The sequence below is a fragment of the Panulirus ornatus genome, chromosome 5 (assembly GCF_036320965.1).
Source record: "Panulirus ornatus isolate Po-2019 chromosome 5, ASM3632096v1, whole genome shotgun sequence".
Taxonomy (NCBI): Eukaryota; Metazoa; Arthropoda; class Malacostraca; order Decapoda; family Palinuridae; genus Panulirus; species Panulirus ornatus.
Genome location: NC_092228.1, coordinates 27,061,080 through 27,087,577, shown reverse-complemented (window position 1 = coordinate 27,087,577; position 26,498 = coordinate 27,061,080). Strand labels below are relative to the sequence as shown.

Below are 26,498 nucleotides of genomic sequence, written 5' to 3'. Positions count from 1 at the left end.
ATGCAGCCCTTGGTATACGTATATGAGGGAGACCAGTAATTATTTCAGAATTTTCTTATGGTTTGAAATTGAATTTTAACATTTCCAATTTTGCTTTTATAGTATGTATGATTTGGAGATGTTTAGTGTTAGCTGAAATTCTCATATCTTAGAGATGGTGGACCCAGGTGAAGAAGATATATTCTTGTATAGATGAAGGAATGAGGAGAAGAGATTGACTGTAAAAGAGATGGATAAATGGAGTAAGAGAATTCAATAGGGATAGAGATACTTCTGATGAAGGTGCTTGATGAATGATTTAGGTGCAGTGGAAGCACATTTTGTCTGAAGATGGAGTGAATGGAGGCATCTTCTTTGATTTAACAAAGAGTGACTTAAAATGCACCATGAAAAAGTTTCTTAAAGAGGACTTTATACAGATTAAAACAAATACCGTGTTTCACTTTAATTTTTTGGATGTGGGTTGACTTAAGCATGAATGAAATGAGAGGTATTGTGCTCCTTATCCACACCTAGTCCGTTTCTTGAGTTGGAAAAGGAATTCTAATGATAACAGACAAACATTTGATTTTATCACGCACATATAAAATGACCAGATAAGATGTTTTGTATAGTGTACTAAACATTTTCTTGCTTAACCAATGTAGTAGTTGTAAATCTGATAAGATTTGTGATGTTTAGATTTGTAGAGAAGGATTAAGATGAACGTACTTTTAAGATTAATAGTTTTATGACATTGTTGCTTAGGTTATGTAGGAATTGAGAAAGATTGAAAAGAAGTTGGTGACTAGAACTATTCTTGCCCACCTTGATCTCATATATACATAATTTTCATATTTAAAGAATTGATGAATATTTCATGAAAATTGGCCTTTAAGTTTTATGCTTATTGGAAAGCTTTATACACACAAATGGTCCACAATGAGATGCTATTTTAAGACCATTTCTTGTAATATTGTGAATTTTAAAGATCTCAATGTGATTTATTTCCTTTTTAGTTATAGTACCATATTTCCCTTCTGCAGATGTTGGGAATTCTTGTACTGCAGTTAATTATAAGATTTTATTAAACCTTGTGAATGGTTTGATGATGTAAAGGTTTTGACTTGTGTAATGTGGATTTATATGTCCAAAAGTTTTTCTAGACTGTAATTTGATTGGTAATTGTAATTTATTTATGAAAATGGTCTTTACATCATCACGAGGAGATCACTTATCACAAGCTTTTATATTTCTTAGTTTTACTTCTCATTGTTTCTGCATATGTAGTAAATTGAAATAATTACCCTAGCAAGAAAGTAGGGGAAGCTAACTTTCAGTTTCAAATGTATAAGTTTGTGGTAAGTGAATTGTTGTAAATTTGCTATTCTTGATACATTTATTTTTAAGAATTTAAGGTGGATTATGTTGATTTATTAGTACAGTACTCCTAAGAATGATCAGAATTGGCATTAGTTTCCAACATGTACTTCATAGAATATTTAAACAGTTGAAATAGCTGTCCACGGCCATTATATTGTTACTGACAGCAGAAGGAATTCATTACTAACACTCATATTCATGCACGATTGCATGCATGTACACAATAGCACACTCATACATCTTCTCAGTCAGTCACTAACCCACCTTCCCTTTCACAATTTTCCTTTTTTTTTTTTCTTTTTTTTTTTTTTTACCTCTGTCCTGTCCATATCTTTTTTTTATGTATCCTTCTTCAAGTTGTGTGTGTTTGTAGTTATGCACATGGTGAAAAAAGGGGGTGATAGGCAAAACCTCAGTTTCCTATGCAATACGCGCCTTAATTACCATTCAGTATTCCATTTGCATTCTTGAGACGAAATAGATATACGAGGGAGTAGTTCTATGAAGTACATAGGTAGAATTACCCGTTCCATATATACAGTATAGGAGGGGAATCTTGCTTTTGAGAGCAGGGAAATGTCCCTCCTTTTGAGTGATGAGACTTGTTTGACTGAGTATTTGCTAACCCACACCAAAATTGGACAGAGGATTGTAGGTTGATTGTAGTAAAGGTAAAGAAAATAGGCACCAGAAATGTTGGTTGAGGAATCTTGATTGTAATACATATAAAGAGGTCTGTACTTTACTGTAAGAACATGTTAAACCACTTTAAGAACATGTTAAACCACTTTAAGAACATGTTAAACACAGTAAAAAACAAGGACAAAGCGGTAAACTTCTTGGCTGTCAAATTTTGCTTGCCCTCCTGATGGAAATATGAACACTTGGGCAGCTATTTCAATTATTTGAATATTATTAACTTTTTTTTTCATATCATTAGTATTAAAGAAATATTTTCATATACCTAGTATTTCCCTTCTTTCAGAACTAAATTTGTATAAACAATTTGAAGTAGTTATATATATTGTTCAGTATAAAGTATCTGTTGAGGCAATTAATGCTATTTTGATGTTTAGCCTAAAACTCAGAACCTGATGAACTCTAATCTTTTAGAATCCAGACTTATCAGGTTTTGTGTTTTTGGCACAGATGTAGTCTCATGTCATGCGTAACAAAAAATCAGCAACTGCAGCAATTAGAGTTGGGATTTATCATAATGGTTGCCATGACAGAAACAGTCTCATCATCAACAAAAGCAGCAACATGATCAACATCAGCAACAACAACAACAACCTCATCAGGGGGGGAGTAAAGGAGAGAGCCGCAAACCCCCCCAGTCAAACTCAACCACTTCATCTGCCAACCACACTGCGCCGACGGTCCACGCAACTATAAGTGAGTCATGGTTTTGTTGCACGTGCTAAATTCTGCATGAAAGCATTCCTCAACATGCATTCTGGTGTCTGGAAAACATTCTCCTATAAATTCTATATATGAATTCTGAAAAATTCTTTGCAGTGTTGCAGTCGTATTCATGATCAGGATAATTTGAGCTCTGTGTAGTGCTGTATGTGTTTGCATGGATAAAGGATATTTGATATATTTAGAATGTAATGGAATTGGGTAACATAATCCTCTTACACTTTCTAGGAATTTATTAACCAATACTAAGTAAGATGCAACTTTAAAGTAAATATCCTTTTATTTCTTTAGTTAGTTATGTTTTGAAAGTTAATGGTGAGTGTGTTTTTGTTACTTTGAGGTTGGGTAATGCTTGTAGTAATAACATTACTGTCTGTAGTCTCTTTGAAATAACTTACCTAAATGGCAATATAGTGAAGAATCTAATTCAGCAATGTGTATACATATGTACATACCATATACATTTCTTACATACATACCAGAATTAAGGGAGCTTAGTTACAGGGAAAGGCTAGAGGCCTTAGATGTGTCTCTTTAGAGGGGAGAAGAGTGAGGAGTTATCTGATTACAACCTTTGTTTTTGAAATGATTGTTGACATAGACCGTGAAGTGTTTGTTGGACATAGACCGTGAAGTGTTTGTTGAGAGATGTAGGGATAGAACTTCCAGAGGACATAACATGAAATTGAGTGAGAAAATTTTCAAGAAAGAAATAAAGAAGTATTCTTTTGGTTTAAGAATGATGGGTGAATGGATTAAGATGCTAGGAAGCTTGTTGATGGAGATAGCATAGCAAAATTTAAGATATGTAACAGAAGAGAATGTTTGAGAGATGGGGGGCACATAAATGTAAAAGTTCCTCCCTGTAGAGTAAAATTAGTTGATTACCTAATAAACAGAAATATAATGAGAGATGAGGTCTCATAAGCATAGAACTCCATCTCTGTACAATACAGATAGGTAATTACTCACATATACATACATGCATACATACATACATGAAAAAACTTGCTAGAAAAATAAACTTAGAAGTTCCAAGTTAAGATCATCATTGATAATGGTGTAAAATGACTCAAAACTTTGGAGTCTCAATGTTCATTTTTTTTTAGGGAAGTTTTCTCATATCTTTGTCATGTGTGCTGTCACTTGCAGTCACCAAAACCAGAGACACCCTGTGTACAGTCAAGCTTCACAGACCTATACGTTTCCTACGACTTCTTCATATGCCTTGTTTCAGCACATTGTTCCCTATATACCTCATTGCTCCAATTCACTATATTCCATGCATCCATCATGCCCTCCACACTAACTCAAAGAGTCATTCACTTCAACCTTACATCTCCAGTTTGCTCTCCCTCTTCTCCTTGCCCCATGCACTTCTGAAATATATACCCTCCTAATCAGCATCTCCTCATCCTCCTCCTCCAGATGGCCAGACAATTTCAGCACACACTTTAGTGCTCTTGATATTGCAATAGTCTTCTTCCTGCCACGTCTCTCTCCTACCTTATCATTTCTTATTGGTTTAACCTTCCTCATAACATCTATTGTCTTAAAGCATTTAATTTCCAAAACATCCTCCTCCACCCCTTCTGCACTTTTTATTAAGGGTCTTTGCCTCGCATCCATGCAACACCACTGGGACTACTAAACCTTCAAAAGTATTTGTCTTTGTCTTCATAGAGAGTGATCTCTCTTTCCACTCACTCCTCAGTGCACTCAGAATTTTAGCTCCCCTCACCCCACACTAGGGCTTGGGTCAGCTTCCATATTTCCATCTACTGATATGTCCACTCTTAGGTAACTTAAACACTCCACATCCTCTCAGTATAATGCATTCAAATTTACACTCCAGCCAGCCTCTCCTTACTGTGTGTTCAAATTTACTCTCCAGCCAACCTCTTGGTACTATGCATTCAGATTTACATGCACCCTTGCTAATGTGGGAGACAGCGACAAAGCAAAATAAATAAATATAAATAAAATAAATCTCTCTCTCTCTCTCTCTCTCTCTCTCTCTCTCTCTCTCTCTCTCTCTCTCTCTCTCTCTCTCGTTTCTTACATCATTCTGCCACCAGAGCCATCAGCAAACATCAACTGACTCACCTCCTTGGTCTCCCTACCACCAGCAGACTGCAGACCCATCCATCTCTCCAAGACACTCACATTTATGTCCCTCACCACCCCATCCATAAACAAAGAATATCTGTGGTGATGCCACAAACCCTTACCATAAACGCACTTTCACTTTTAACCCTGTTATACGCTTGCTTCAGATCCATAAATACCTCATAAATATCCCTACCTTTCTCGCACATAATCATTAAAGCAAACACCTGACTCACACACCTTTTTCCACTCCTGAAACCACATGGTTCCTCCCCAGTCCTGTACTCAGTGCCTCAAAATGCTTGAGAGAGCAAAACGAGTACTAAAACAGTTTGGACATGTAGAGAGGATGAGTGTTGAGATAATGACTAAAAGGACAAACATGTAAGAGATGGAGGGAAGAAGGAAGATGGGGAGGCTGAGGATGAGATGGAAGGATGGACTGAATGTTGCTCTTAAGTTGTTGGGGTTTTATCACGTTGGAGAGTGTGAGGTACGCATGGAATAGAATAAATCGTTGATGTGGTATATAGAGGGCTGCTTGCCATTAATGGGCTGAACCAGGGCATATGCAGCAGTTGGGAAACCATGCAAAGGTGTGGGGCACTTACATGTGGATAGAGTTTTGGTGCATTATTCTCATAGCTAGAGATTGGATGTGAGCAAATTAGGCCATTCTTTGTCTGACTTTGGTGCTTCCTCACAAATACAGATTTACACATGTGAAGCTGGATGCTAAGCCAGTTTCACTCATAAAGCATATGTTTAAGTAGGAAGAGAGAGGATGAGTGTGGTTTTAGGGGAAGATTGGCGTGTGGCAGGGCCTGCAATATTATTATGGTTGTTTGGTATGTGTATAGTTGGGGTGGTAAGAGGGATGAATGTGAAGGTCCTATAAGGGGGTCTACAGTGTGTTAGGGGTGGGTTGGGGCTTGGAAGCTGATTCATCTGCTGTTTGCTGATGATGTGGCTCAGGTGGGAGATTCAAAATGAGACATTCCAGAAGCTGGTTTCTGAGTTTGGAAGTGTGTGTGAAAGGAGGAAGTTTGGAGTCAATGTGACTAAGAGTAAAGTTATTTAGTTTAGCAGGGGGGAGAGACAGATCAGTTAGAGTGTAAGTTTTGAATGGATAAAACTTGGAGAAAGTGGAATGTTTTAGATACCTGGGAGTGGACACAAGAGCAAATGGAACCACAGGAACTAAAATAAGCCATACAGTGGTTGAGGGGGCTAAGCTCCTGAGTATGTTGAGGGTGTGTGAAAATAGAGGTCGCTGTCTGTCAGAGCAAAGATGGTTATGCATGATGGTAAAATAGTCCCATTGATTCTATATGAATGTGAGGCATTGGCCCTAAATGAAGAAGTGTAGAAGAGGGTAGAACAGATGACTGAGCCTTTGAGGGAAAAATCCTCTTTTGGCCCCCTTCTCTGCTGCTCCTTTTGAAAAAGTAAAACTGGAGGGGAAGCTGGAAATCCTCCCCTCCTGTATTACTTTTCCAAAAGAAAGAACAGACAAGGGAGCCAAGTGAGGATTTTTCTTCTAAGGCTCAGTTATCTGTTCTTGGTGCTGCTTCACTAACATGGGAAATAGCGAGTATGTGTGAAAAAATAGACATAATTTTTTTTTGCTATACTTGATTGCCATTTCTGCTTTAGCGAAGTAGGACCAAGAAACCGATGAAGAAACACACACATACACACACACACTATATATATATATATATATATATATATATATATATATATATATATATATATATATATATATAATTTATTTTTTTTTTTTAATTTTCCAAAAGAAGGAACAGAGAAGGAGGCCAGGTGAGGATATTTCCTCAGAGGCCCAGTCCTCTGTTCTTACGCTACCTTGCTAATGCGGGAAATGGCGAATAGTTTGAAAAAAAAAAAATATTTTTATTTATTTATTTTGCTTTGTCAGTGTCTCCCGCGTTAGCGAGGTAGCACAAGGAAACAGACGAAAGAATGGCCCAACCCACCCACATACACATGTATATACATACATATCCACACACGCAAATATACATCCCTGTACATCTCAACATATACATATATTTACACACACACACACACATATACATATATACACATGTACATAATTCATACTGTCTGCCTTTATTCATTCCCATCGCCACCCCGCCACACATGAATTAACAACTCCCCCCCCCTCATGTGCCCGAGGTAGCCCTAGGAAGAGACAACAAAGGCCACATTTGTTCACACTCAGTCTCTAGATGTCATGTAATAATGCACCGAAACCACAGCTCCCTTTCCACATCCAGGCCCCACAGAACTTTCCATGGTTTACCCCAGACACTTCTGATGCCTTGGTTCAATCCATTGACAGCACGTCGATCCTGGTATACCACATCATTCCAATTCACTCTATTCCTTGCACGCCTTTCTCCCTCCTGCATGTTCAGGCCCCGATCACTCAAAATCTTTTTCACTCCATCTTTCCACCTCCAATTTGGTCTCCCACTTCTTGTTCCCTCCACCTCTGACACATATATCCTCTTGGTCAATCTTTCCTCACTCATTCTCTCCATGTTACCAAACCATTTCAAAACACCCTCTTCTGCTCTCTCAACCACACTCTTTTTATTACCACACATCTCTCTCACCCTATTATTACTTACTCGATCAAACCACCTCACACCACATATTGTCCTCAAACATCTCATTTCCAGCACATCCACCCTCCTGTGCACAACTCTATCCATAGCCCACGCCTCGCAGCCATACAACATCGTTGGGACCACTATTCCTTCAAACATACCCATTTTTGCTTTCCGAGATAATGTTCTTGACTTCCACACATTCTTCAAGGCTCCCAGAATTTTCGCCCCCTCCCCCACCCTGTGATTCACTTCTGCTTCCATGGTTCCATCCGCTGCCAGATCCACTTCCAGATATCTAAAACCCTTTACTTCCTCCAGTTTTTCTCCATTCAAACATACCTCCCAGTTGACTTGACTTTCGACCCTACTGTACCTAATAACCTTGCACTTATTCACATTTACTCTTAACTTTCTTCTTTCACACACTTTAACAAACTCAGTCACCAGCTTTTGCAGTTTCTCACATGAATCAGCCACCAGCGCTGTATCATCAGCGAACAACAACTGACTCACTTCCCAAGCTCTCTTATCCACAACAGACTGCATACTTGCCCCTCTTTCCAAAACTCTTGCATTCACCTCCCTAACAACCCCATCCATAAACAAATTAAACAACCACGGAGACATCACACACCCCTGCCGCAAACCTACATTCACTGAGAACCAATCACTCTCCTCTCTTCCCACATGTACACATGCCTTACATCCTCGATAAATACTTTTAATTGCCTCTAACAACTTGCCTCGCACACCATATATTCTTAATACCTTGCACAGAGCATCTCTATCAACTCTATCATATGCCTTTTCCAGATCCATAAATGCTACATACAAATCCATTTGCTTTTTTAAGTATCTCTCACATACATTCTTCAAAGCAAACACCTGATCCACACATCCCATACCTCTTCTGAAACCACACTGCTCTTCCCCAATCTGATGCCCTGTACATGCCTTCACCCTCTCAATCAATACCCTCTCATATAATTTCCCAGGAATACTCAGCAAACTTATACCTCTGTAATTTGAGCACTCACTCTTATCCCCTTTGCCTTTGTACAATGACACTATGCAAGCATTCTGCCAATCCTCAGGCACCTCACCATGAATCGTACATACATTAAATAACCTTACCAACCAGTCAACAATACAGTCACCCCCTTTTTTAATAAATTCCACTGCAATACCATCCAAACCTGCTGCCTTGCCGGCTTTCATCTTCCGCAAAGCTTTTACTACCTCTTCTCTGTTTACCAAATCATTTTCCCTAACCCTCTCACTTTGCACACCACCTCGACCAAAAAACCTATATCTGCCACTCTATTATCAAACACATTCAACAAACCTTCAAAATACTCACTCCATCTCCTCACATCACCACTACTTGTTATCACCTCCCCATTAGTTCCCTTCACTGAAGTTCCCATTTGCTCCTTTGTCTTACGCACTTTAATTGCCTCCTTCCAAAACATCTTTATATTCTCCCTAAAATTTAATGATACTCTCTCACCCCAACTCTCATTTGCCCTCTTTTTCACCTCTTTCACCTTTCTCTTGGCCTCCTGTCTCTTTCTTTTATACATCTCCCACTCATTTGCATTTTTTCCCTGCAAAAATCGTCCAAATGCCTCTCTCTTCTCTTTCACTAATAATCTTACTTCTTCATCCCATCACTCACTACCCTTTCTAATCAACCCACCTCCCACGCTTCTCATGCCACAAGCATCTTTTGCGCAAGCCATCACTGCTTCCCTAAATATACTTTGTCGCTGTCTCCTGCATTAGCAAGGTAGCACAAGGAAACAGATGAAAGAATGGCCCAACCCACCCACATACACATGTATATAATGTATATACATGCATGCCCACACATGCACATGTACATACCTATACATTTCTGCATATACATACATATACATACTCAGACATATACATATATTCACTTATACATATTCATACATGCTGCCCTCAGCCATTCCCGTTGCCACCCCGCCACACATGAAATGGCACCCCCCTCCCCCTGCACGCACTCGAGGTAGCACTAGGAAAAGGCAACAAAGGCCACATTTCACATTCAGTGTGTAACTGTCATGTGTAATGCACCGAAACTACATGCCCATAAAATACTAACTGGTACTAGATTTGGACAAGAAGAATGTTTCCTTAACTTCCTATACTTTACTTTAAACTATGCCTTATCTGTCTGGTCTTCCATCCTCACATGCAGAAGTATAACAAAGCTGCAAACCACTCAAAATAAGGCACTCGGAACAGTCATCGGCTGTCTAGCAACCATAGACACTCGGCACCTTCACAGTAAAACAAAGATGCTCCCAATACAGTCCCGCCTTGATCTTTGTTTTCATTTCTATGTAGCAGGACTAGTCTCCTCCCATTCAAACCACACCACTTTATAACTAATGGCCAACCCCTAAGTAGAAATGAAATGCTGACCCATGTCTCATGCTTCGGTAACCTCTACTCATAGATCCCCACTCCTCTAACAAATAAAACAGTAACAGGACACAGAAACACTGAAATAGTGCAACAAGCACGAAACATTAAACTTTTCAACTCACTCATAAACTCCAACCCACCAGACTTACACCCAGCAGAAACCACACTCTTTTGCTCACACTCTCAACATCATCCATCAGGACAACACTTCAAACACTTGTTTCATCATATCCCGAGACCCTTCACAAACCCATGAAGCATTTACCTTAAAAAAGACACCAGATACTTACTACTCTATTATCATGCAGTGTCTGATTATAGATGCACACACATCACAACACATTATGACCTGCTGTCTTGACCAATGATGTGGTCAGCTTCAAGAGTGCTGTGGGAGTCTCATATGCATAGAAGGGACTCTCGGGGCTGGAAGAAAGTAAAAGTGGGAACAACGTGTTTTGTACATGCTAGAGGATGTTTAGATGAGGCTTCTACATTGAAGAATATGTGTGAGAAATACTAAGAGTAACAGAATTTGCACATGGCTGGCATTTGTGGGTCTGGAGAAGGCATATGATAGGATTGATATAGATGCTTTGTGGAGAGTCTTAAGAATATATGGTATAGGGAAAAAGGTATTAGAGGAAGTGGAGAGATTTTATCAATCATTAGTTGAGAGGAGGTTGAGTGGTTTCAAGTGAATTTGGGTCAATGGCAAGGGTATGTGATGTCACCATATCTGTTTTGAATTGTTTGTGATAGGGTGATGAGGGAGGTAAATGCAAGGGTCCTGGAGAAAGGGGCAGGTATTCAGTGCGTAAGGATCAAGTGCAGTTTGTTGATGACACAGTAATGGGGGCAGATTCGAGTAAGAAGCTGCAACATTTGGTGTATGAATTTGAGAGGATGTCTGAAAGGAAGTTGAGAGAAAACATAATTAAATATAAGGTTATTCGGTGTAGCAGTGCAAAGAGACAGGTTAGTTGGGGTGTGAGTTTGATTGAAGAAAGCTTGGAGGAGAGGAAATGCTTTAGATAGCTAGGAGTGTTCAGAAATGTGTGGAAGGAGAGGTCATTATCTGGGAGGGCAAAAATGGGTATGTTTGAAGGTGTATTAGTCCCAAGTTATTGTTTGGATGAAAAGCATGTGCTGTAGGTGAGAATGTATGGAGGAGATGGATTGTGCTGGGAATTTTGTGTTTGAGGAAAGTATGTGATATGATGCAAATAAGAAGAGTATGGTTGTGAGAGTGAAGAGTATTTGCTGAAATGGTTTTGCATTAGGAAAGAATGAGTGAGGAGTTAACAGAGAGTATATATGTGTGAGAAGTGGAAGGGACAAGGAGAAGGAGAGACCAAGTTGGTGATGGTAGGATGAAGTGAAAAAGATTTTGAGTTCTTGGAACCTAAACATGCACACAGAATAGAATGAATTGTAGTGATGTGGTATATAGGGAGTGATTTGCTGTCATTGGACTGAATCAAGACAATGAGCTGCTGGGGGAACCATGGAATGGTCTTTAGGGACTGATTGTAGATAGGGGGCTGTGGTGTTGGTGCATTAGGCATAACAGCTTGAGAGTGGATGTGAGTAAAAGGGGACGTTTTGTTCTTGACCTTACTAAGACAGAAAATGGCATTTAAGTATGAAAAAAAAATATTTATTTTTTTATTATGCTATGTCGCTGTCTCCCGCATTAGCGAGGTAGAGCAAGGAAACAGATGAAAGAATGGCCCAACCCACCCACATATACATGTATATACATACACATCCACATATGCACATATACATACCTATTCTTATGAGTCCACGGGGAAAATGAAACACGATAAGTTCCCAAGTGCAACCCACCCACATACACATGTATATACATACACATCCACATATGCACATATACATACCTATTCCTATGAGTCCATGGGGAAAATGAAACACGATAAGTTCCCAAGTGCACTTTCCTGTAATAATCACATCATCAGGGGAGACAGAAGAGAGAAATATAAGTCAGTTGATATACATCAAAGAGACGAAGCTAGGACGCCATTTGGTAAACATGTTTACCAAATGGCGTCCTAGCTTCGTCTCTTTGATGTATATCAACCGACCTATATTTCTCTCTTCTGTCTCCCCTGATGATTTGATTATTACAGGAAAGTGCACTTGGGAACTTATCGTGTTTCATTTTCCTTGTGGACTTGTAGGAATATCTTGATCATGCGCAAAATTGTGATCCTTTTCATACATACCTATATATGTAGCATTTATGGATCTGGAGAAGGCATATGATAGAGTTGATAGAGATGCTCTGTGGAAGGTATTAAGAATATATGGTGCGGGAGGCAAGTTGTTAGAAGCAGTGAAAAGTTTTTATCGAGGATGTTAGGCATGTGTACGTGTAGGAAGAGAGGAAAGTGATTGGCTCTCAGTGAATGTTGGTTTGTGGCAGGGGTGCGTGATGTCTCCATGGTTGTTTAATTTGTTTATGGATAGGGTTGTTAGGGAGATGAATGCAAGAGTTTTGGAAAGAGGGGCAAGTATGAAGTCTGTTGGGGATGAGAGAGCTTGGGAAGTGAGTCAGTTGTTGTTCGCTGATGATACAGCGCTGGTGGCTGATTCGGGTGAGAAACTGCAGAAGCTGGTGACTGAGTTTGGTAAAGTGTGTGAAAGAAGAAAGCTGAGAGTAAATGTGAATAAGAGCAAGGTTATTAGGTACAGTAGGGTTGAGAGACAAGTCACTTGGGAGGTAAGTTTGAATGGAGAAAAACCAGAGGAAGTGAAGTGTTTTAGATATCTGGGAGTGGATTTGGAAGTGGATGGAACCATGGAAGCGGAAGTGAATCATAGGGTAGGGGAGGGGGTGAAAGTTCTGGGAGTGTTGAAAAATGTATGGAAGTCAAGAACGTTATCTTGGAAAGCAAAAATGGGTACTTTTGAAGGAATAGTGGTTCTGACAATGTTACATGGTTGCGAGGCGTGGGCTGTAGACAGAGTTGTGCGGAGGAGGGTGGATGTGCTGGAAATGAGATGTTTGAGGACAATATGTGGTGTGAGGTGGTTTGATCGAGTAGGTAATGAAAGGGTAAGAGAGATGTGTGGCAATAAAAAGAGTGTGGTTGAGAGAGCAGAAGAGGGTGTTTTGAAATGGTTTGTTCACATGGAGAGAATGAGTGAGGAAAGATTGACCAAGAGGATGTATGTGTCAGAGGTGGAGGGAATGAGGAGAAGTGGGAGACCAAATTGGAGGTGGAAAGATGGAGTGAAAAAGATTTTGAATGATCAGTGCCTGAACATGCAGGAGGGTGAAAGGCGTGCAAGGAATAGAGTGAATTGGAACGATATAGTATACCGGGTCTGTTTGCTGTCAATGGATTGAACCAGGGCATGTGAAACGTCTGGGGTAAACCATGGAAAGCTGTGTGGGGCCTGGATGTGGAAAGGGAGCTGTGGTTTCCGTGCATTATACATAATAGCTAGAGACTGAGCGTGAACAAATGTGGCCTTTGTAGTTTTTTCTAGCGCTGCCTTGCACACATGTGGGGGGAGGGGGTTGTCATTTCATGTGTTGCGGGGTGGTGACGGGAATGAATAAAGGCAGACAGTATGAATTACGTACATGTGTATATATGTATATGTCTGAGTGTGTATATATATGTGTACGTTGAGATATATAGGTATGTTTATGTGCGTGTGTGGATGTGTATGTATATACATATGTATGTGGGTGGGTTGGGCCATTCTTTCATCTGTTTCCTTGCGCTACCTCGCTAGCACAGGAGACAGCAACAAAGTATAATAAATATAAATAACATACCTTTACATTTCAATGTATACATATATATATATACACACTCAGACATATATACACATGTACATAATTCATACTGTCTGCCCTTATTCATTCCTGTCGCCACCCCGCCACACATAAAATGACAACCCCCTCTCCCCGCATGTGCACAAGGCAGCGCTAGGAAAAGACAACAAGGCCACATTCGTTCACACTCAGTCTCTAGCTGTCATGACTAATGCACCGAAACCACAGCTCCCTTTCCTCATCCAAGCCCCACAAAACTTTCCATGGTTTACCCCAGATGCTTCACATACCCTGGTTCAATCCATTGACAGCACGTCAGCCCCAAGTATACCACATCGTTCCAATTCACTCTATTCCTTACAAGCCTTTCACCCTCCTGCATGTTCAGACCTCAATCACTCAAAATACTTTTTCACTCCATCTTTCAACCTCCAGTTTGGTTTCCCTTTTCTTGTTCCCTCCACCTCTGACACATATATCCTCTTTGTCAATCTTTCCGCACTCTCTCTCCATGTGACCAAACCTTTTCAAAACACCCTCTTCTGCTCTCTCAACCACATTCTTTTTATTACCACACATCTTTCTTACCCTTTCATTACTTACTCGATCAAACCACCTAACACCATATTGTCCTCAAGCATCTCATTTCCAACACATCCACCCTCCTCCGCACAACTCTATCTATAGCCCACGCCTCGTAACCATATAACATTGTTGGAACCACTATTCCTTCAAACATACCCATTTTTGCTTTTTGAGATAATGTTCTCGCCTTTTTCACATTTTTCAACACTCCCAGAACTTTCGCCCCCTCCCCAACCCTATGATTCACTTTTGCTTCCATGGCTCCATCTGCTGCCAAATCCACTACCAGATTTCTAAAACACTTCACTTCCTCCAGTTTTTCTCCATTCAAACTTACCTCCCAGTTGACTTGTCCATCAACCCTATTGTACCTAATAACCTTGCTCTTATTCACATTTACCCTCAGCTTTCTTCTTTCACCCACTTTACCATACTAAGTCACCAGCTTTTGCAGTTTCTCACCCGAGTCAGCCACTAGTGCTTTATCATCAGCGAACAACATCTGACTCACTTCCCAAGCTCTCTCATCCACAACAGACTGCATACTTGCCCCTCTCTCCAAAACTCTTGCATTTACCTCCCTAACAACTCCATCCATAAACAAACAGCCATGGAAACATAACGCACCCCTGCCGCAAACCAACATTAACTGAGAACCATTCACTTTCCTCTCTTCCTACTGATACACATACTTTACATCCTCGATGAAAACTTCACTGCTTCTAGCAACTTTCCTCCCACACCATATATTCTTAATACCTTCCACAGAGCATGTCCATCAACTTTATCATATTCCTTCTCGAGATCCATAAATGCTTCATACAAATCCATTTTCTTTTCTAAGTATTTCTCACATACATTCTTCAAAGCAAACACCTGATCCACACATCCTCTACCACTTCTGAAACCACACTGCTCTTCCCCAGTCTGATGCATTCCGCCAATCCTCAGGCACCTCTCCATGAGTCATACATACATTATATATCCTTACCAACCAGTCAACAACACAGTCACCCCATTTTTTAATATATTCCACCGCAATATCATCCAAACCCGGCTTTCATCTTCCGCAAAGCTTTTATTACCTCCACTGTTTACCAAATCATTCTCCCTAACCACCACCACCTCAACCAAAACACCCTATATCTGCACACTGTCATCAAATGAGTTCAACGAACCTTCAAAATACCCACTCCATCTCCTCACATTACAATTTCAAAAGAATGAACAGAGAAGGGGCTAACTGATGATATTTCCTCTAAGGCTCAGTCCTCTGTTGTTAATGCTATTTATAAAAAAAAAAAAAGTGAATGTCAGTTTGTGGCAGGGGCGTGTAATGTCTCCATGGTTCTTTAATTTTTTATGGATTGGGTTGTTAGGGAGGTGAATGCAAGAGTCTTGGAGAGAGGAGCAAGTATGCAGTCTGTTGTGGATGAGAAGGCTTGGGAAGTGAGTCAGTTGTTGTTCGCTGATGATACAGTGCTGGTGGCTGATTCAGGTGAGAAGCTGCAGAAGCTGGTGACTGAGTCGTAAAGTGTGTGAAAGAAGAAAGCTGAGAGTAAATGTGAATAAGAGTAAGGTTATTAGGTATAGTAGGGTTGAGGGACAAGTCAATTGGGAGGTAAGTTTGAATGGAAAAAACTGGAGGAAGTGAAGTGTTTTAGATATGTGGGAGTGGATTTGGCAGCGGATGGAACCATGGAAGCGGAAGTGAGTCACAGGGTAGGGGAGGGGGTGAAGGTTCTGGGAGTGTTGCAAAGTGTGTGGAAGGTGAGAATATTATCTCGGAAAGCAAGTATAGGTATGTTTGAAGGAATAATGGTTCCAACAATGTTATATGGTTACGAGGTGTGGGCTATAGATAAGAGTTGTGTGGAGGAGTTTGGATGTGTTTGAAATGAGATATTGAGATGTTTAAGGACAATATGTGGTGTGTGGTGGTTTGATCGAGTAAGTAATGAAAGGGTATGAAAGATGTGTGATAATTAAAAGAGTGTGGTTGAGAGAGCAGAAGAGGTAAGTTTGAATGGAGAATAACTGGAGGAAGTGAAGTGTTTTAGATATCTGGGAGTGGATTTGGCAGCAGATGGAACCATGGAAGTGGAAGTGAGTCATAGGGTTGGAGAGGGAGCGAAAGTTCAGGGAGCGTTGAAAAATGTATGGAAGCCGAGAATGTTATCTTGGAAAGCAAAAATGGGTATGTTTGAAGGAATAGTGGTTCTGACAGTGTTATATGGTTGCGAGGCATGGGCTATAGATAGAGTTGTGCAGAGGAGGGTAGATGTGTTGGAAATGAGATGTTTGAGGACAATGTGTGGTGTGGTGTGAGGTGGTTTGATCGAGTAAGTAATGTAAGGGTGAGAGAGATGTGTGGTAATAAAAAGAGTGTGGTTGAGAGAGCAGAAGAGGGTGTTTTGAAATGGTTTGGTCACATGGAGAGAATGAGTGAGGAAAGATTGACTAAGAGGATATATGTGTCAGAGGTGGAGGGAACAAGAAGTGGGAGACCAAATTGGAGGTGGAAAGATGGAGTGAAAAAGATTTTGCGTGATTGTGGCATGAACATGCAGGAGGGTGAAAGGCGTGCAAGGAATAGAGTGAATTGGAACGACGTGGTATACTGGGGTCTATGTGCTGTCAATGGATTGAACCAAGGCATGTGAATTGTCTGGGGTAAACCATGGAAAGTTCTGTGGGGCCTGGATGTGGAAAGGGTGCTATGGTTTCAGTGCATTATACATGACAGCTAGAGACTGAGTGTGAATGAATGTGGCCTTTGTTGTTTTTTCCTAGTGCTACTTCGTGCACATGCGGGGGGGAGGGTGTTGTTATTTCATGTGCGGCGGGGTGGTGATGGGAATGAATAAAGGCAGATAGTTTGAATTATGTACATGTGTATATATGTATATGTCTGTGTGTGTGTATTTATGTATACGCGGAGATGTATAGGTATGCATATTTGCATGTGTGGACGTGTATGTATATACATGTGTAAGTGGGTGGGTTGGGACATTCTTTCGTCTGTTTCCTTGTGCTACCTCGCTAATGCAGGAGACAGCAACAAAGCAAAATATTAATAGTAATTTTTTTTTTTTTTTTTTTTGCCGCTGTCTCCCGCGTTAGCGAGGTAGTGCAAGGAAACAGACGAAAGAATGGCCCAACCCGCCCACATACACATGTATATACATACACGTCCACACATGCAAATATACATACCTATACATCTCAATGTACACATATATATACACACACAGACATATACATATATACACATGTACATAATTCATACTGTCTGCCTTTATTTGTTCCCATCGCCACCTCGCCACACATGGAATAACAGCCCCCTCCCCCCTCATGTGTGCGAGGTAGCGCTAGGAAAGACACCAAAGGCCCCATTCGTTCACACTCAGTCTCTAGCTGTCATGTAATAATGCACCAAAACCACAGCTCCCTTTCCACATCCAGGCCCCACACACTTTCCATGGTTTACCCCAGATGCTTCACATGCCCTGGTTCAATCCATTGACAGCACGTCGACCCCGGTATACCATATCGTTCCAATTCACGCTATTCCTTGCACGCCTTTCACCCTCCTGCATGTTTAGGCCCCGATCACTCAAAATCTTTTTCACTCCATCTTTCCACCTCCAATTTGGTCTCCCACTTCTCCTCGTTCCCTCCACCTCTTACACATATATCCTCTTGGTCAATCTTTCCCCACTCATTCTCTCCATGTGACCAACCATTTCAAAACACCCTCTTCTGCTCTCTCAACTACACTCTTTTTATTTCCATACATCTCTCTCACCCTTACATTACTTATTCGATCAAACCACCTCACACCACATATTGTCCTCAAACATCTCATTTCCAGCACATCCACCCTCCTGCGCACAACTCTATCCATAGCCCACGCCTCACAACCATACAACAATGTTGGAACCACTATTCCTTCAAACATACCCATTTTTACTTTCCGAGATAATGTTCTCGACTTCCAAACATTCTTCAAGGCTCCCAGAATTTTCGCCCCTGCTCCCACCCTATGATTCACTTCCGCTTCCATGGTTCCATCCGCTGCCAAATCCACTCCCAGATATCTAAAACACTGTACTTCCTCCAGTTTTTCTCCAAACTTACCTCCCAATTGACTTGACCCTCAACCCTACTGAACCTAATAACCTTGCTCTTATTCACATTTACTCTTATCTTTCTTCTTTCACACACTTTACCAAACTCAGTCACCAGCTTCTGTAGTTTCTTACATGAATCAGCCACCAGTGCTGTATCATCAGCCAACAACAACTGACTCACTTCCCAAGCTCTCTCATCCACAACAGACTGCATACTTGCCCCTCTTTCCAAAACTCTTGCATTCACCTCCCTAACAACCCCATCCATAAACAAATTAAACAACCATGGAGACATCACACACCCCTGCCGCAAACCTACATTCACTGAGAACCAATCACTTTCCTTAATTTTTTTTTTTTTTTTTTTTTTGCTTTGTCGCTGTCTCCCGCGTTTGCGAGGTAGCGCAAGGAAACAGACGAAAGAAATGGCCCAACCCACCCCCATGTATATACATACGTCCACACACGCAAATATACATACCTACACAGCTTTCCATGGTTTACCCCAGACGCTTCACATGCCTTGATTCAATCCACTGACAGCACGTCAACCCCAGTATACCACATCGCTCCAATTCACTCTATTCCTTGCCCTCCTTTCACCCTCCTGCATGCTCAGGTCCCGATCACACAAAATCTTTTTCACTCCATCTTTCCACCTCCAATTTGGTCTCCCTCTTCTCCTCGTTCCCTCCACCTCCGACACATATATTCTCTTGGTCAATCTTTCCTCACTCATTCTCTCCATGTGCCCGAACCATTTCAAAACACCCTCTTCTGCTCTCTCAACCACACTCTTTTTATTTCCACACATCTCTCTTACCCTTACGTTACTTACTCGATCAAACCACCTCACACCACACATTGTCCTCAAACATCTCATTTCCAGCACATCCATCCTCCTGCGCACAACTCTATCCATAGCCCACGCCTCGCAACCATACAACATTGTTGGAACCACTATTCCTTCAAACATACCCATTTTTGCTTTCCGAGATAATGTTCTCAACTTCCACACATTCTTCAAGGCTCCCAGAATTTTCGCCCCCTCCCCCACCCTATGATCCACTTCCGCTTCCATGGTTCCATCCGCTGCCAGATCCACTCCCAGATATCTAAAATACTTCCAGTTCTTCTCCATTCAAAGAACATATATGTATATGTATTTTTAGATATTCATAGCTCTTAAGTGAAACAAAGTTCATGGGTATGGGATAATTGTATTTTGGGAGTGTTTTGGGGGTATAGTCAGGGATTAGTGTGAGAGGAAGCGCTAAGGAAATATAGCTCTTCTAATGAAGGAGTAATTGTAGGACTGTGTTAGAGAGTGTATAGAAGTGAGCCCCAGACAGATGTGGGTAAAAATGAAAGTGGATTATTTGAAGTGTGTTGTTATTAGTACCTGTGCACCTGACCATGGGAGGAGTAAGGGAGGGAGGTAGTGCTTTGAGATGAGCTGATTGAATGTCAGGATTTTTGATGCAAGAGATTAGGTTATAATGATGGGTGATTTGATTGTAAAAGTGGGTAATGTGGTAGCTGAAGGTAGAATTAAGTGATGTGAATGGGAAAGTTGAACAGCTCGTGGAGTTGTGTCCTCAAAGAGGACTGTTGATTGGGACATACTTACATATTCGTTGGTGAGTAGGGACGATGGAAAAAGGGAATTATTGGAATATGTACTAATTGATATTTGGAGTGATATTTGGAGGAGAGTGGATATGTTGTAGATGAAATTTTTGAGGACAGTATGTGGTGTGAGATGGCTTGACAAAGTAATGAGAGGGTGAGAGAGAGGTGTGGTAATAAAATAGTGTGGTTGAGAGAGCCGAGTGAATGGGTTGGTAAAGAGGATGCATGTGTAAAAAGCATAGGGAAAAAGGAGAGTGGGGTGACCAAATTGGAGAAGGAAGTATGAAATCTGAACATGCAGGAGGGTGAAGGGCATGCAAGAGATAATGAATTGGAATGATGTGGTGTATTCTGGTGTCAGTGGACTGAACCAGGGCATGTGAAGCACCTGGGGTAAACCATGGAGAGGTCTCTGGAGCCCTGTTGTGGATATAGAACTGTAGTTTTGGTGCATTTACACATGACAGAAAGAGAATGGATGAGCGTATGTGGCTTTCTTTGTCTGTTCCTGGTGATACCTTACTAAAGTGGGAAACAGTAATCAAGTATGAAAACTAGTTGATGGGCATATAAAGGAGACTCTTGGATGTGGATGTGCTGAGGGAGGGAGCTGTTGGGATGTCTTATTACTTGCTGGAGGTAAGGATAAAGATATGTAGAGATTTTAGAAGAGGAAATGAAGTGGGTAAGAAGAGCTGATTGAAAGTAAGTGAGCTTGGAAAAGGATTCTGAGTGGGTGGAAGACCAGGCAGGTGAGGTGCAGTTTAGAGTGGAGTGGATGAATTGTTGGTAGAGCATGTTAAGGTATTCCTTTTCTTTTCCAGATCTGGTGCTAGTTGGTGTTTTGAGGGCATTTAATTTGTATGTTTGCTTTGGTGTTAATGTTATTGGTGTGGGGAAGGAGTGTCCTGTTTTTAGTACATAATTCCTAGAATAGTTGTGCTTTGTTCTGTGGGAATGATTTTTCACACAAGGTGGTTGGAGGGTGTGAGTTAGATTTATGTGTGTTTGGGAATAAAGGAATGGTTCAAAATTGTGGTGATTCAGACATTCTGTTCTGGGTGTGCTTTTGTCCTAACTGTGTAATTTAGTGCTGCATGTTTGTTGTTGCTACCATAGTGTCAGGGTGTTGTCCCGGAGCTTGTCGAAGTCGTTACTTCTTTTATGATTGTGACATTATATGCACATACATTCAGAGTATGAACTTTGTCCGTTTGGTAAATCATGTAGATTAGAGATAACAGCCCAAGAGGTGTTCCAGTTGTGTACCACTGAATATTTCAGGTCTGTTAGAGATGGCACTTTCACCATTTGTTTACATCTGATTACCTGTTTATGCTAACATTTACTACATTGGGGCTTCATCTCGTACACTTTTTTCATTGCCGTACTTTTTTCTTCTTTTTGTAATGATCTCTGCAGTCAGTCAGTCATCACTTGACATCTTGTACACATCCAACACTGTGTTACTGTACGTTTCCCCACAACTTTCAAACTTGTGTCCTGGGTTACAGGACTGATTGTTACTTATCTGAAAGAATGCCGAATAATGGTTCATTCATGTCAGCTCAGAGTGAAATGATCAGAGTATTCCTTTCTCTCCACTGGTTTGGGTGAGTGTGCGTCTTTCATCCTCTTCATGTAACTTAGTTCCCTTACCTTGGGAACAATCTTGCTAGTTTGTTGTTGGATCTTCTTTAGCAGATTGACTTCTTCTTTTGTAGAATAACAAAATTGATGGATGCATATTCTGCTTGGGTATATTGTAGGGTTTAGATATTTTTTACAGCCTTTCCTTATTCATCTACTTTGGGAAATTTTGATATTGACTAGTCCAGTAAGGTAATTGCCAACCAGAAATATACTTCTTGAAATAATCTACTGCACAAAACACCTGAGCATTCGAAATTTCCAAGTTACAATTGCCCATTTCTTCTGCTGTGTTTACCAGGCACTGGGGTCCCTGAAGCCTGACTCAAGCTTGCTGTTGGGTCAAATGTCAGTCTTTTAAGGAGTCTTGGTTAAGGAACGGGCCAGCAGCAGGCAAAGGCCCGTGCTGGGCCAAGCAGAGGTCCAATGATCTGAAAGAAAAAAAAATTAGAAAAAACCTTAAGAAATATGATATGATGGATTCTATATTTCATATTTTTTTTTTTTTACAAATTTCTATTTATTTGTATCTTCTTACCTAATGCATGAATTAATTATTGTCTTCATATTCAGAAAAATATAGGAGAATATAGCTGAAAAAGAGCAAATTCTTACCTAGTTCCCAAATGCTTATAATCCCCATGAGTTCAAAATATTTAACTTATACTTATCATTGGTGAATGCCTTGGTAAAGTCCATTTTTCATAAATTTTTTATACATAGTGTTATCCTGTAGGTTCTTACTTAATGCATGAACTAATAATTATTTAGTCATTTAAAACAGTAACAAAAAGATGGATGAAACAGTAGATTAGATGGAAGAGCTTGCAAGATAGGTAAACCAGCAATACATAGAAGCTGACACCCATGGTAAAACTCATATAAGAGTCAGTAAATGATATAGTATTTCTGTTTATGTAGTTTTTCTACGCAGTTCTCTTCAGTAGGTTGTTACCTAACACAGGAACGATTGATGATTTTCGTATTCAGAAAAAATAATAGTGAAAATGAATGGTAGAATGGAAATGCTGCATAGGTTATGAATACTTTTAGTGCAGGGAGGGTAGGAGCGTCTTCTGTCCAAAACATTTAACATATACTTGGTGAATGATGTGGTAAATTGTATTTTTCACATTCTTTTTTCCATATCTCTTTAGTAGGTTCTAACCTAATGCTTGAACCATTAATTATTGAGGTATTTTTAATACTTTGAGTAAACATGCATCTGTGAAGCAGGGCTGTGTGATGTCACTGTGGCTTTTAACATATATAAGGATGGAGTGTTTAGGGTGATGAAAGCAAATCTAATGCAGAGGAGTTGCAGAGAGGGAGTGTGGTATGGTGGCTAGTGACAAGCTTGTTTGTGGATGATAATGATGTTTGCTGAGAGTGAAGAGGAGTTGCAGAAGGTTATAAGTGTGTTTTATTATGTAACCGTAGGCAGTCGCATGTAAATGCAAGTAAAAGTGATGGTGTCTGAAAGGAAATGGAGTGAAAGTATAGATTTTGTAAAGCCATATAGAGAGGAAAGTGTACTAAACTGTTTTGTAGATATAAGGGGAGGAAGATTGAAAGAGGTGACAGAATTTAAGTATTTGGGAGCTATCTTGGATAAGTTTGATGATACATAAGTCGAGATAAGGGAGAACTGTGCAGGGTAGAAAAGTCGCTGGGTCCCTTAATAGAATAATGAAGTGTAGAGGTGCAGGTATGTAAGTGAAGAAAGGATTAAGGGACAGCATAGTCCTCCCACATCTGACCTATATGCATATGAAACATGGATGTGGAATGAGTCGCAGAGGTCAAGAATCCAGGCTGTGAAAATGAGGTATTTGAGTGGAGCATGTGGTATGACAAGATGGAGTAAAGAAAGAAATGAGGAGCTGTATGAGAGATTTGGCATTGCAGGTGTTTGGCATTTTGGAGTGGTAGAATAGATAAAACTTAGTACTTTGAGGTGGTTTGAGCACGTTGAAAGAATGCAAGATGAGTTTACAGAGAGAGAGTGTATGATTGAAGGATTAAGGGTTCATGTGAAAGACCACCTATCACATCGGGTAGTAGAGTTCAAGAGTACTAGAGGGAGAGAAAAGTTATAAGAATATGTGGAATGGTGTATTCGAGGGAGGAACATAGGGATGGGATAAGTGGAGACTCTTTTGCTGTAGAGACATTCCCTTGATAGGAGTTGGACTGGGCAGCAAAAGATAAAGACATAGATGAATATTTTCAAAAACGGGCAAAAATTGGTCACACAGTGGTGTAGATGGAAGAGTTAGCAAGATGGGGAAACAAGTGAGACAGAGAAGCTAGTTTCCATGGCAAAACTCATACTACATTCAAGTAAATGATATGGGTATTGGATTGAACCAGGGCATATGAAGTGGTTAGGGAAACCATAGAAAGGTTTGTGGGGCTTGGTTATAGATAAGGGGATTTGGATTTGGTTCATTATACATGACACCCACAGAGTGGATTGGAGGTAATGAGGCCATTTCTTTGTTCTTGGAGAAGCTTCACTAATGTGGGAAATGGTGAACATTTATTTAAAAAAAGGAATTCTTTCCGTTTTCTTATCGGAGGTTCTTACCTAACTCATGAACTAATTATGATTAGTGTATTCAGAAAAATAGCAAGGAAAATGGGTAGTAGAAATGGACGTGCTCAGAACATGGATGTGATGCCATCTGGTCTAAACATTTGACTGCTTCTCTTTGGTAAATGATTTGATAAATTGTAGTCTTTTTCATATGTTCCTCACTGTTGTACTCTGTATGTTCTTACTTCATACATGAACTGATAATTGTTTTGGTATTATTAGAAATAATGGAAAGAAATGGGTGGTACCGTACAGTATATGGAAGAGCTAAGTGAGGTGGGAAATGAGCAAGTTGGAGAAGCTGGTAAACTCAAAGTTCTCTTGCCAAATGATATTTTTTATACACAGTTCTTTTGTAGGTTTTTACCCAACTCCTATGAGCTAAAAATGATATTTAGAAAAATAATGATGAAAGTGGGTGGTAGAAATGGAAATGTTGCATAGCACATAAATGCAGGTGGCTAGGAATGCTGTCCATTCAAAACATTCAGCTTATGGTCTGAATTATTTTATTTTTCATTTATTTCCTTTCCTTTTGTAGGTTCCTTTGTAACATATGAACTTATGATTTTGTGCATTTACAGAAGATTCTAACACAGTACAACCAAACTAATGGAAGTACTTTGGTTTATTTTAGGTTTTCTTTGGATAGATGTTCTTAAGAGTGCTCACTCTACGCAATTATCCACTTTATGAAATTCTCTTGGCACTGAACTCTTCAGTGGGCAGTTACTCTTCTGCATATAGATTAACTCATAACCAACTCTTTACTCTTTGTAGTTGACAGGTGGAGTGCTGCAAGTTCTTCTCGTGCACACACATTCCTTTTACACGTTTCTAGTGAGATGATAGTCATAGCTTAGAATAGTTTCAAATGTCCTAGTCTTCATTTTGCATTCAGAACAAACACCTATGCATACATAGTGAACCTGATTTTTTTTCCTAAGTAATTCGCCTGAATTGTATTGAGTTTTGATCTTAAAGATATTTTGAATTTTGTTAGTTTAAGTGCATACAAAAATGAAGTAAGATCCTCACATTACATCTCTACATATGTATGTCCCAAATTTCACCAGCCCTGTTGTTTCATGACATGTTTATATAAAGCTGGGGATGAGATTTCCAGTTTCATAATTATCAGCTAATGTGTAGGGATATTAGACATACATATGTACATTTCTGCTTGCAGAGAACTGTGGTTTCTAATCACTAACCAGCTTTGCTTAGTTATGCTGTAATTCATTGAAACTTGAGATTATTTGTTTTATTGATCCCTACTATTTGTGTCAGGATGAAGCTGGGCACAAATCCACTCCTGCATCAGTGAGTGTCTGACATGGATCCCAACTGAGAATTTTCCCCGAGTCACATTGTATTTTCAAAAAAATTTTGAATAACTTTTATCAGTTACCAGTGCAGGTTTGAAGACAGATCCAAAATTTTGCATTTATTCATATATGTTTGTTTATACTACAGTCACTAGTTTATGGTAATTAGCTCTTCTAAATTGTATTGGGTTTTAATGAAATTTTGGAGACTTCTTGTTTCATCAGTCATCAGCTTAGGCTTGAAGGTGAAGCTGAGTTGTGTGTCTGGTCAAAAAAGCCAACCCTTCTCTTTGACTGTTATTGTAGCCAGTAGCTTCATGAAGATATATTGCTTTTGTCAGCCATATTCACGTAACTTCTTTAGTTTTTTGTATTTGGAAGAGAGGGCTCAATCACATCTTGTGCATCTGTAGCTTTAATTTCACATTTATAACTTTGTATAGTCTTGCTAGGTTTTACTTGATCCTAAAAAACCTGTTAATCTGCAGTTTTGCAATCTTAGCATGGAAAAAAGAGGTGTTCAAGTTTTCTGTTTCTCATTGTAAAATGAGAGAAATAGAATATATACAGACAAGTGAGCTTACATAACTTTGGTGCTTGTGGCATAACTCCAAAGTTAATTCTTAGACTTCCTAGTGTAGGCAATGATGTTGGAAAGATGGAGGATTAGGGGAAGGCCTCTGAGTGAATTCAGTGATGACACATAATGTTCTCACCTTCCATACATTTTTCAACGCTTCCAGAACTTTCGCCCCCTCCCCCACCCTGTGA

General features: G+C 40.0%; 1 protein-coding gene across 21 annotated transcripts in view; it reads left to right on the top strand.

Moving 5' to 3' along the window:
• LOC139748637 (uncharacterized) overlaps nucleotides 1–26,498 on the top strand; it is a 615,583-nt gene that overhangs the window by 543,264 nt on the left and 45,821 nt on the right. For all 21 annotated transcript variants that reach the window (XM_071661860.1, XM_071661846.1, XM_071661861.1 and 18 more), the window contains one exon: nucleotides 2,595–2,757. In XM_071661860.1, the coding sequence (XP_071517961.1) occupies nucleotides 2,595–2,757 (163 nt within the window). The remainder of the gene's footprint in view (nucleotides 1–2,594; nucleotides 2,758–26,498) is intronic.